This window comes from Crocuta crocuta, unplaced genomic scaffold, assembly GCF_008692635.1.
Source record: "Crocuta crocuta isolate KB4526 unplaced genomic scaffold, BGI_CrCroc_1.0 scaffold231, whole genome shotgun sequence".
Classification (NCBI taxonomy): domain Eukaryota; kingdom Metazoa; phylum Chordata; class Mammalia; order Carnivora; family Hyaenidae; genus Crocuta; species Crocuta crocuta.
The window spans coordinates 5,535,864-5,549,219 of record NW_027528357.1 but is presented as its reverse complement, the minus strand read 5'-3'; the positions used below and the strand labels follow the sequence as shown (position 1 = coordinate 5,549,219).

Here is a 13,356-nt window from a genome sequence, read left to right as displayed (position 1 = left end):
AGGAATAAAAAATAAATACTTGGGGCGCCGGGGTGGCTCGGGTGGGTAAAGCATCTGACTCTTGATTTCAGTTCAGGTCATGATCTCCTGGCTCTGTGCTGTGTGTGGAATCTGCTTAAGATTCTTNAGCTGACAATTATTTGAAAAATGTTTGTGCTGCTCAGGATCTTTACTACAAGTGATTGGAAAATGTGTCTGTAGTATCTGGGCACAGAGAGGTGTTTTTAAACAGAAATTAAGGTACTATAGTTGGAATAATGCCCCCAAAGATGTTCACATTCTAATCACTAGAACCTGTCAATGTGTGGTTGTGTGTGTCAAATTAAGGAATTAAGTTGGGAGAGGATTTTAGGATTGCTAATTAGCTGACCTTACTATAAAGAGATTACCCTGTTTGATCCATGTGCTCCCAAGGTACTCACAAGGGTCCTTAAGTGTGGAAGGAGAAGGCAAGAGAAGTCAGTTATATTCAAAGATGCAAGAAGCAGCCACCAGTCAACGAGTTCCCTTAGAAGCAGAGCAGACAAGGCAACATTCTCCTCAAGAGCCTCTAGAGAGGAACAGTTTTACTGAAACTTAGGTTGGAAGTCTCATGGACTAAAATCTACTGGACTGTTGTACATTTCTGTTGTCTTTGGTAATTTGTTACAGCAGCAACAGAACACTAATACAGGCATGTTCAGACAATGTCATACTACATAGTCATTAAAAAGTAATACTAAAGAACATGTAATATGGAAAATAATCATGGTATTTTATGAGGTTAGAAAAGGAGCTGAGAAAACCCTATATGACAGGAAAATCACATGCAAATATTTATCTGTTGAGGTAAATTTTGAAAGGCTACAAAATGTTACTCATGGTTTTCTATGGATTATTACTTCTGTCTTGTTTCTGTATTTCCCAAGTTTCTTTTGTAAACAGAAAACAAAATTAAATGTTGAACATGACTGACTTTAACACTGGAGATGGGTTACTCATAGCATTTTATCTCCCTTCAAAATCTTTAGGAGTGGAGATGGCTCCAATTAATACAGTAAATTCCTGGAGGTTAGCTTGCTCTCAATCCCTACTTTGCGAATCCTCTGCATCTCAAACACATTGAAAATACGTTAATGCATGTCCCTGCTTTATTTTTGAATTTTTTTAATGAACCAAAGTTTGAAACCTGAGCAATATGAAATTAAAAAATATTTTCTGGCATACAAAGATTAATCTCTGAATATTTATAATGATGGTGTAAAGATTAATTACAGTAGCAGAATAACCAACTACCTAGGTGTAGTATCTAAGGCCAAAATCTCAGGTGAATGAACTTAACTGTTACGGGTTTAGATGGATAATGCCTTTCATCTTTCCTTACCAGATTTACTACTGGCACCATCATTGTTAAAAAGCCACTGTCTTCCCTTCTTGCTTCGTGTGTTTGATTTTCACTGGTGGTGGGTTTTACTGTTGCTTTCTATATTTACAGAGAGCATAGCTTAAAGGAAATTAAACCTCTCTAAGCAGGATAAAACTCCCAGTGCTAAGTCAAATGCTTTATTTGATGTCAAGAGCATATTTAGTAACTAACTATTATTTACCACACAAAACTGGTAAACTTTAATACAAAGACCTGGTTCCAAGTCACAGGGTTAAATGCAATCATTCAGTACCTAGGAGGCCACAGACCCAGCAGACTGCAGTGACCAAGCATAGAGCTCTGGCCTCCGGTCTGCCTGGGTTCCGATGACAGCTGCAACCTTCACTTGTGTCTGTGCTCCTGGCGAGTTACTTCAACTTCTTGAGCTTCTTTTGTAAAAGGGACTGTGTCTGTCCTCATCATCAGCTGTGATTGTGAGAAGGAATGGAAACAAAACGCCCCTCACTGTATTAACAATCAGTACGTAGTGGCTATCTTTCTATCTGAATGCCCTTTTTACTAAGTGTTGCTTGAACTGCACAATTGTGTTTTAAATGTCTTTTATTTCTGAGAGAAAGAGAAGGAGAGAGAGGGAGAGGGACAGTGTGAGCAGGGGAGGGTCAGAGAGGGAGGGAGATACAGATTCCGAAGACAGGCTCCAGGCTCTGAGCTAGCTGTTAACACAGAGCCCAATGTGGGGCTCAAACCCATGAACTGTGTGATCATGACCTGAGACAAAGTCAGAAGCTCAACCAACTGAGCCACTCAGGTGCTCCTGAACTGCACAATTTAAGAAAATTCAGCAACTCCTTGTGTTTGCTGATCATTTCAAGGCATGTTTTCTTAGGGGTTTTGAAAAGCAACACACACGTAGCAAGGAACTGCTGTTGTATGGGAACTAACTGGCAGAAGTGGCGGAAACTTGTGTTTGACATGTGTTTATGATCATAGTTTTCTATCACCTCAGTCGAATGAGAATATGAACTCGTTTCCCAAAATGCTTCATAATGGGGGTGTGATCTCTTTATTCTCCCGTGACTGAGTATAAATGAGGATCAGGGTGTTTTTAGGTACAAGTCTTAAAGGAAAAGGAAAAACAGTACTTGACTTTGGCCTCTGGGCTCTTCAAGAGAAATGATGGGAGTCCCAGCACTCTCGTTCTTTGGGATAAATGCTCAAAAAGCAGAAACTTTTGGGGACACTAGTTTTAGACGGGCAGGCCTGGGAGTTAAAATTGAAGGGGGAAATGTAATGAAAACAAGAGCACCTTGTTGAAACTTCCCTTCTCTACTCTGTTTGCTTCATGAATCACCATCAAGGTTGTTTTATGTGTGCGCTGAACTTAAACCTGTTACTTTGTGAAACAGTAACCATGTCAAAGTCTTCAGACAATTGCAACAAAACCCGAAGCAGGAGACAGGCACCTCAAGCAGGCAAATGTTTCTCCTAAATTGTTAAATCAGGAGTGACTGAAAGAGCCAGATGCCTCATGAGGAATAAAAAATAAATACTTGGGGCGCCGGGGTGGCTCGGGTGGGTAAAGCATCTGACTCTTGATTTCAGTTCAGGTCATGATCTCCTGGCTCTGTGCTGTGTGTGGAATCTGCTTAAGATTCTTTGTCTCCCTCTCCCTCTGCCCTGCCCCCCCCGCCCCTTGAACTCCTTCAATATCATAAAAATAAACATTTTTTTAAAAAAAGTATTTATTTTTAGAGAGAGCAGGAGAAGGGCAGAGAGAGAATCCCAAGCAGGGATTATGTGACAGAGAATCCCAATGCAGGGATTGATCCCAGTAACTGAGATCATGAACTTAGCCAAAATCAAGAGTAGGATGTTTAACCAACTGAACCACCCAGGCACCCCAATAATAAAAACATAATAATTAAAAAAATTCTTAGATTTAAATAATCATGTGAAGTATTCTTGGTTTGATACTTTGCTTTATCCTATCTTAGAATAAACTCTTCATTAGACCATTTTGAGACTCCAGGGGATTTGGGGGTAATCTTATGATACAAGATTAAACTGTCCTTTTTGTGCTAAATGTTAGGTACAAAACAGCACTGCATATTTTAAAAGCAACCTGCTAAAAGTATTGGATCATTCAGAAAGTTGGTAATTTTTCACAATTGTTGTTTTAACACAGAAATCTGTTTATTAAACCAAACAAAACAGAGAAAATTATACCAGCCCTCGATTTTTGAATTTTCATTTAAATAAGCAAACTCTAAATCCACACCTTAAAAGATGTTTGTGCATCTATGTATTTCCAAAATACTCATATTTCAATAAGATTTTCACATTATATTCACCAACAGTATCACAAAAGTTCTTTTTTTGTTTGTTTTTGTTTTGTTTACGTAACTGTAAGGAACAGTAATTCTAGAAACACTAGAAGAAAAAAGCATAGCAATGTCCACAGTTACAAGAAAAAGTGCACATTACTTGGTCACAATCACAGTCATTACTTGAAAAACTATATGTAACAAGTAGATAAGAAATATCACTGATGCCTTAAACTCATTATCAAAAACAGAATGACATAGTTTTACATGGAATAAGGCAAATCCAGAAATGCACAAAGAATCTGTAATCCAACCAAAGCTAAACAACAGAAAAAGAATCGTACAAGAAGCATAAACGGATGTACTCCTCCCTAAATATTTAAAAAACAGGCTTGCCTCAGTGCACAAAGAAAACACCATTCATGTGTATCCAACACTATAAAGTAAGAAAAAAAGACAAAGTTGGGGGGAGGAAGGAAGAAGGGGGCAGTTCATTAAAAGTTGCAGCTGCATCCACTGAGAGTTCTTTACATCATTTTTACCTAGAACTATAAATTATACAAATCCTATGAGGCGAGGGAATGGTCTTTTTTGGAAACTATGTCTGAAACCGAGAAAGAAAAACCACATGAGTGCAAATTTTCAGATTGTCACTTGCAACCTCTTAACATTCAGCCATCTACGTCCACTTGCTGCTGGAGGCATGCCTGTAAGAGCAGCGTCAGTCCGGGGCGAGCAGCTGTAAGGAACCAAGGTGTGATATTTTTTTTCAATGATATGTCTTTTTTTAATATTAAAAAATTCTGTGATGAAAACCACAATGGCGCAACTGCAAGGTTGAGTGGGTTGATGAGCATGAGTGCAGAAATGCAGGCTTCTCTTGGAAGTGGTTCCTGATGTGACGATTTAAAGAACGTAGCAAGGATTTGTTTCCAGCATCGTCATTTTTGTAGAAAGAATTTGGAAAGAGGAGAAGGCAAAGGGATGTGGAAAAGGTACTTAGAGTAGTTTCTCAAAACAGTTTTTTTTAGGACCTATGAAAAAGTTACCAAAGTAAAAATGACAATTTTTGAATGAAAAACAAGTTTTCTTTTTATAAAAACTACATATATATTTTTTTAAAATACAAGATCCTTCTCATTGTTGTTATATCCTGTAGCAACAAGAAATTTGGCTTTTTTTTTTTTTTTGCCAGACACTGCAGCTTTCAGTTCAATAAGTCAGTAGCAAATTCCACTAATATTTCTGTTGGACCTTGAACTATTTATACCACAAGCTTCTTCTGTTTTATCCTTGAATTAGGAATATACAGCCTTTATTTGCCCCTGATACTTATGCTGACATACAACAAAAAGCAGTGGGCTGGACACATTACTGTATCTCAAGTACTTCAGAGGTCAGAGTTCCTTTGAAGCACCTTAGTATATCACTTTATGGATCAAGGACAATGTGGCATAATGGAAGTATTTCTCTTAAGACTGTGCAGTAAGACCAGAAGCATCTCTGTTGGGAAATCAAAATGTCATTAGTGGAAACTGCAAACTTAGACCTCAGTGAATAGGATCGTCATTTGACTCAGTTCTGTTGTAAAATAAGATTTTCCAGTTCATCTGCAGAACGCAATAAAAATGCAGCTGATTCTCGATATCCTGCGACCAGCTGTCTCACGGCATTGATTTCAGTTGGACTCAGCTGGGGTCTGGAGCTTGAACTGCTGGAGGATCCTGAGCTAGTCGCCAACTGCCTCTTCATGCTGAGATCGGTGGGTCCTAGACAACATAATCACAAAATTAACATGAACAATTTTTGTTCTGGTACTTTGGACATGAGCACTAAATTACTGACTTAATTCACTTACTCTTTGGTGAGAAGCTGCTGATACCTTTAATCAAATATATCAGTTCATAGAAAAAGCAAAAAGCAACATGATGTGAAATGAGCAGCTGAGTATTCTCAGATTCCTTGTGCAGCCAATCACCTCTTATTGTGGAAACACAGTGAAGACCTTCTCCTAAAAAGTGCTCTTAGTAAAGATCACATTTTAAGTCTATCTTACACACGTGGTAGAAGTTTCTCTGCAGTTGTATTTGCACCATTGGTTAACAAATGACTTTAGATCCCACTGATTCTGACATGGAAATATCCTAGATTGTGATGCTAATGACTCCAAATTACAAACTCCTCTGTTTAGAAGAATGGAGATTTTGGATAGGTGAGTTGAACAACTTTTAAGTGACATAGTAAGGAAGTGGGTTGCATATTTTTTTCATCTCAGGTGAATGTTTTCCTTCCATTAGGTTGATTAGCACTGAAAAGTGTATATTAGAAGATTAGTATTGAAAATAACTGACTGAAGTTTGTTTTAGAAGTGTACAGTAAGTTGATCAGTATAAACAATTCTGCAAAGAAACTAGGTGTGGACTACTGCTTTAGGTCTTGCTAAAGCTGCTTCTGTATTTACATAAAACATTTAGGTGTCAAGATTTTTATTGTTACATATAATTAAACCAAATCAGATCGGTCTGCTTTTTGACATTTTGTACATTTTTATTTTTTATAAATTTTTACTTTAAAACAATTTACTTAACATAAAGATTTTTTTTTAAGTTTATTTTGAGAGACAGCAAAGGAGGGGCAGAGAGAGAAAGAGAGAGAGAATCTCAAGCAGACTCCATGCTGTCAGCACAGAGCCCAATGTGGGGCTTGAACTCATGGTCCGCAAAACCTTGACCTGATCTGAAACCAAGGGTCAGATGCTTAACCTACTGAACCACCCAGGTGCCCCTGAGTTAAAGATTTTGTAAGATGCTTTGCATCAATTGTTCTTGAGTTATTAAGGTTTTATTATATACCAAAGTGTTCATTGTTACAGTTATTATCTTTACGCAATTGCTATAATTATTAAATTTGCAATGAGGAATACATTTGAAATCCTTGAATAAGTCTCACTGTCGACATAACTAAAGACCCGCTCAAAAACTGTAGTAATGCTCTAACTTGAAGATATTTTAACAGATTTTTCCTGAACATAACTTTTCAGATAAGGGTATTCATTTCATGAACTGAAAAGAGGGATGCTATTTTACCCTGTTAGTTTTTCTTGAGGCCTGATAGAGGCAAGTCAAGACCCAATCTCCTCCACCCTCTACCCTGTAGTGAAAAGAGGGCTCTTGTCAGCTAGGAGGCAGATGTCCCGTGAGTCAGAAACACCTTCACTTGTAATTTAATTAGGATAGAGACAAGACTTGCACACAAGAACTCTGACATTTGAGAGAGACTTATCTCCACTTCTGCCACAGCCGTTCAATGCCTTGATTTTTCTAGCAGGAGTTGCCTTCCATTTATTGTGCTATTTACAAAATCCTGAGTGTGACATAGCAAGCTGAAAGGGAGAGAGGTAGGAGTGTGACCCTTGCAAACAGGAATTACTGAACAAGTATTCAAGCAAATTATTCATAGCAACTAGTTTATTTGGAAAGTTCTGAGTGGATTAAAAAAATACCATGACATTAAAAAAAAATTAAACAAAAAAAAAGGGGGGGGCTGCCTGCGTGGTTCAGTTGGTTGGGCATCTCACTTCAGCTCAGGTCATGATTTCATGGCTGGTGGGATTGAGCCCTGAGTAGGGCTCTGTGCTGATGGCTCAGAGCCTGGAGCTTGCTTCAGAGTCTATGTCTCCCTCTCCCTCTGCCTCAATCCTGCTTTCTCTCTCTCTCTCTCTCTCTCTCTCTCTCTATGCGTGTCTCAAAAATAAACATAAAAAAATACCATGACATAATGGGTTCAGGTCTATGGATGAACCAACTTTAAATTTGTGGCTTTTGTTCCTTTAATATTTAAGAATCCCAGTACCAGTAAGAATCATTACAAAAGAAAACAGAAAGGATTTTCCTCAGTTGTGTAGATATTTGGCATCTGGTTAATTATCATTTTATTAGAAGGTGTGATGTTTTTGTGATGTTTGCATTTGCGTGTATTTGTGATGTTTTTGCTGAGAAGCCAAGTTGCTGATTGACCCCTTTAACTGGAATTGAGAGAGGGCGGGGCTAGGGCTCCTACTTCTGGCTCAGGAGTATGGGTTTCCAAACCAAGACATGGCTTTCACTTTCTTTCAGATGATTAATAACATAGGCAAATTCTTCTTTTTTAAAAAATTTTTAATGTTTATTTAGTTTTGAGAGAGTGAGAGAGACAGAGTGTGAGTAGGGGAGGGACAGAGAGGGAAACATAGAATCCAAAGCAGGCTCCAGGATCTAAGCTATCAGCATAGAGCCTGGCAAAAAACTTGAATTCCCAAGGCATATCACAGCCTGAGGTGAAGTCAGATGCTTAACTGCCTGGGCCACCCAGGTGCCCCAACATAGGCAAATTCTAGATAGCTGAGTAGTATAGAAACCTTTCACACCTTTGTTACTTTCCTGGAACAAAGTTGACTTAACTTGGTTTCCTTTACATCTATAGGATCAGGATTAAATATTATAAATAAAAACTATAAGGAATTATTTTTGCTATTACTTAAATCTTCAAAGTTAAGTTGTAGGGAATGAAAAATTAAAATATTCAAATGAACAAATTAAATAACTAGTGTCTACTCAAACTAGTATTTGTCACTAGTATTCTTATCTGCCTCATTCAGACAATGTCCTACTTGATGGGCTTAGCTTAACCCAAACAACAAAGTAAAGGAAAATATCAAAATTTATGAAGATGTTGAATTTAAGAAAATATTCTTGGAGATTTGCTTACATCACAAAGCCACTAAAAAGTATGGTTCTAGAAGAGTGGGACCTGTTAATAAAATGAACAAAAATAATGACACAATAGATGTCTCGAGAAAATGAGTTTAATATCAAATGTGAAAGAAAGTAATCAGAAAACTTGACAAGGCCATTTTAAAACCGGCACCCACATTTTAACAAAATGATGCAGAACTACTTTATGTTGACTCTGAAAATCTGAGGAAGAGATACATTTCATGTAAACATGCAATATTAAAAAAATTAAGACCCACCAAAACCAATCTTTGAATTATTATAAGGTTTGGGGACATACTTAAGTTATAAATAAATTCAAATGAAAATATATATCCATAATTCATTTTTAATTAAGAATATTTTAAAATCAAAATAGAGTTGACATACAATGTTATATTAGTTTCAGGTGTACAACATAGTGATTTAACAACTCTATATGTTATGCTATGTTTACTATAAGTGCAGGTACCATCTGTCACCATGCAAACGATTACAATTCTATTGACTATATTCGGTAAGCTGTACCTTTCATCCCTGTGCCTTACTTGTTCCATAACTGGAAGCCTGTATCTTCTACTCTACTCCATTTTTCCATTTCCCATCCTTCTAGAAGTCATTAGTTCTCTGTATTTATGGGTCTGTTTCTGCTTTTGTTTTGCTTTTTAGGTTTGACAAAATAAGTGCAATCATATGGTACTTTCTCTTATTTCACTTAACATAATACCCCCAGATCAGATCCATCCATGTTGTCTCAAATGGCAAGATCTCATTTTTTTTTTTTAATGTTTATTTTTGAGAAAGAGAGACAGTGCGTGCACACAAGTGAGGGAGGGGCAGAGAGAGAGGGAGACACAGAATCTAAAGCAGCTCCAGGCTCTGAGCTGTCAGCACAGAGCCCAACGCGGGGCTTGAACTCACATGCTGTGAGGTCATGACCTGAGCCAAAGTCGTAGGCTTAACCCACTGAGCCACCCAGGAGCCCCGGCAAGATCTCATTTTTGTATGGTTGAGTATTAGTCCATTACACACACACCATTCTTAATCTCTTCCTCTACTGATGGACGTTTGGGTTGCTCCCATATCTTGGCTGCTGTTAGCAATGCTGCAGTAAATGTAGAAGTACATATCTTTTTCTCAAGTTAGTCTTGTATTTTCTTTGGGTAAATATCAAGTGGGTGAATTATTGGATCCTAAGGTATTTTTATTTTAACTTTTTGAGGAAGTTCTATGCCATTTTCTATAGTGGCTACATCAAATTACATTCCCATCAGCAAAGCACAAAAGTTTCTTTTTCTATACATCTTTACTAACATTTGCTATATTTTGTCTTTTTGATTCTAGACATTCTGACAGTTGTGATACCTCATTATTTGATTTGCATTTTCCTAAAGATTAGTGACACTGAGAAATTTCTCATGTATCTGTTGGCCATCTGTATGTCTTCTTTGGAGAAATGTCTATTCAGGTCTTCTGCCCACTACTTAATCAGATTGTATGAGGACTTTTGGTGTTGAGTTGTCTAAGTTCTTTACATATTTTGGATATTAACCTCTTTTGGACATGGCATTTTTTTTTTTTAATGTGCTGTATTACACTGATGCATCTGCAAATACTGAACCATCCTTGCTTCTCCAGAATAAATCCAACTTGATCATGGTGAATGATCATTTTAATGAATTTCTGAATGCAGTGTGCTAATATTTTGTTGAGGTATGTATTTTTTAAACTATCAATTGAATATTTACCCCCTATTTATGAGGCATTTTTGATCCTTTTTAAAATTAGATTCACTTTTGTGGCCTTATTTTAATGTCAATTATACTCAACTAATAGAGACCCCCATATAGGACAAAGTTTTAATTTGTTTTGCAGAATGAATTCTTTTTAAAAGACTTTGACAACCATATTTTTTATATACACTGAGGGCCACATGCCAGACCCATGAAGGCAGTCACCCTTTGTGTCCTATTACTGTGCTAGGTACTGTGATGGTGCATGGCTCAAAATAAGGCTCAATAAATATTTGTGTAATAAATGAATGAGAAGTTCCAGATACTTTCTATAGCCAACACTAAAGAAATTGAGAATGAATGATGTCACTAGTAACACCCAATTATTGCTAAAACTAGTTATAGAACACAGTGGATTAATGTAGCTTATTCAAATAGTTACCTCTGATATATGGGGATATTATTATTACCATAAAAGTCATCATTCAAAATTGTGAAAAACATAATCTAAGTAGATGAATCTTGAATTAGGCATAAAATTGGCCCTGGCTACAGTCAAACGTCTTTTCTCTTTTCCACTATAATGTTATGAACTCTGAATTGTTTGGATAACTGGCCATTTACCAGTTTTAAATAATTAAGTGACATTTTCAGATTTATGCTTAAAAATGGGTTTGGAGGGGCACCTGGGTGGCTCAGTCTGTTAAGTGGCCAACTTTGGCTCAATTCATGATCTCAGGGTTTGTGAGTTCAAGCTCCAGGTTGGGCTCTGTGCTGACAGCTTGGAGCCTGGAGCCTGCTTCAGACTCTGTGTCTCCCTCTCTCTCTGACCCTGCCCCACTCACACTGTCTCCCTCCTTCCCTCTCTCTCAAAAAAATTAATTTTCTTAAAATAAAAAATAAAAAAGGGTTGGAAAACTTTTAACGCAAATAGCTAGATAGTAAATATTTCAGTTATGGGTCAAGGTACTTCATTTAAAAAGGAAGTAAATTTACATAATTTTAAAATTAGGATACAACTGAGGTATAAAATTAGTTTCAGGTGTACATGAGTCAGTATTTGTATGTATTAATAACTAACCACAATAAGTCTAGTTAACATCGATCACATGTAGTTGAAAATTATTTTTATGTGATTTTATTTTTATTAAACTTTATTTATTTATTTGAGAGAGCGAGCATGCAAGTGGAGAAAGGGTAGAGAGAGAGAATCCCAAGCAGGCTACACACCACCAGCGGAGCAAATGATGTGGGGCTCAAATCCATGAACCATGAGACCATGACTTGAAGGGAAGTCAGTCAGAGCTTTAACTGATTGCACCCACCCGGGTGCCCAGGTTTTAAAGATTTACTCTCAGCAACTTTCAAATCCAGTATTATTAACAATAATTGTCATGCTGTATATTACATCCCCCTGCTTATTTTTAAGTTTGTATTTTTGAGCCCCCCTCACCCATTTTGTTACCCCCACTCCCACAGTAACCAATCTGTTCTTTTTATGAGTTCCAGGGTTTTTTGTTTTTTTTTATTCCACATGTAAATAATATTCTATTACATGTGTGCATGTACAGATATGTATACATACACTACAGTTTCTTGAACTATTCCTTCATCAGTGAACACTCTGATTGCTTTTCAGGTCTTGGCTATTGTAAATGCTATAATGAACATGGTGAAGATATCTTTCTGAATTAATATTTGTGTTTATTTTCTGAAGAAGTATTCAGAAGTGGAATTGATGGATCATATGATAATTATTCAAATATATCTAATTCAAGATAAAATGGAAACATATTCTAATTTAAAGTCAAAACCATAATGTTCACAAGAAAGACTTTTTAAAGACAAAAAACATATGGCCACATCTAAATGATTTGTTTGGTTCAGAGCTGAAGTAGATAGGCTTACAGTTTAGGAAGGTGAGGGGGAAATAACCATGGGTCTTTGAGTATCATTCATTGTGAAGCTTCCCAGAGTTCTAGTGTAGTGCTCTGGGAAGAGGGTGGGGGAGAGAATTTTTTTTTTTTAATGAAACTGTTTGTTTAATGAAGATCAAAGCTGTTGAAACAGGTGAAGGCTGTGAGTGCTGAGAGGAAGTGGGGGGGACAGTAAGTTCTGTAGTGGTGAGGGGTAAGCAGTGACACTACCTCCTGGAACCTCTCTCCTCACTAGGGACTCACAGTGTCCCCCTTGGAGCCTCTCAATGGTCCAGTGGGACTCAGAGCAGAATGACTGGCTCCATTTTACAGTTGGGGAAAATGCATTCAAGACAGGTTCACTAGCTTGACACAACTATGCATGCAAAGTATATGAAGAATGCTATGATTCCTCTGTATCAGATCAGAGGAGATATAAGCAGACAAATGGCTCCACAGAAGAAGCAAAGGTGTGGAGATGGGCAGGACATGGTATGTGAGGACACGGACAGGTGCTGGCTAGGGCCGAGCAGGGATCAGGCAGGATGGGGGGTATTATTTTTATGACAGAATTTATACTTAAAAATGTTCAAGAGACTTTAAAAAGGCCTTAATAAAAGATCATACTTAGGTGGTATCTGTTGGTTCTTCCATTGAGACTCACTTTGATCCTGGTTAATTACAAGTCCTGATAATTCTTCTAGTTGGGTAGTGGTTAGTTCCTCTGATTCTCAGCATTTTTCATAAATGGCCATTAGTCCATAAAGGATTAAAAAAGCAATACCAGAAACAATGGCAAAATGTTGGCAGGCTCTACTTAAATATCCTTCTTGAATTATTTGAAACCAGGTTCTCTAATGATTGGCTTGGGTAGTGGAGATCATGAGTCTCATCTGGTATCAAGGTAATACTGGTCTTAGGAAAATAATTTTGGAAGTGTTCCCTATACATATAATATATATGATGCAATACATTCAACTATAAGTATTTGATAGAATTCACATGTGAAGCCTTTTACTTGCTGGGAGTTTTTGATTGCTGATTCAATCTCCTTACTGATAACTCCTTAATAATTGGTCTGTTCAGATTCCTTCCTATTTCTTCATGATTCAGTTTTGGTAGGTTGTACGTTTCTAGGAATTTATGTATTTCTTCTAGGTTATCCAATTTGTTGGCATATAATTCTTCATTTTCTTATCCTTTGTATTTCTGTACTATCAGTTATGTTTCCTTTCCCATTACGGATTTTTTTTTTTTTTTTTTTGG

The 13,356-nt window shown here is 37.1% G+C and overlaps 1 protein-coding gene across 4 annotated transcripts in view; it reads right to left on the bottom strand.

Annotated features, from left to right (window-relative positions):
- Nucleotides 1–4,876: 4,876 nt before the first annotated feature.
- Nucleotides 4,877–13,356, bottom strand: part of NOL4 (nucleolar protein 4) — a 301,716-nt gene continuing 293,236 nt past the window's right edge. For all 4 annotated transcript variants that reach the window (XM_077753822.1, XM_077753823.1, XM_077753825.1 and 1 more), the window contains one exon: nucleotides 4,877–5,459. In XM_077753822.1, coding sequence (XP_077609948.1) covers nucleotides 5,266–5,459 — 194 coding nt within the window. In that variant the 3' untranslated portion in view covers nucleotides 4,877–5,265. The remainder of the gene's footprint in view (nucleotides 5,460–13,356) is intronic.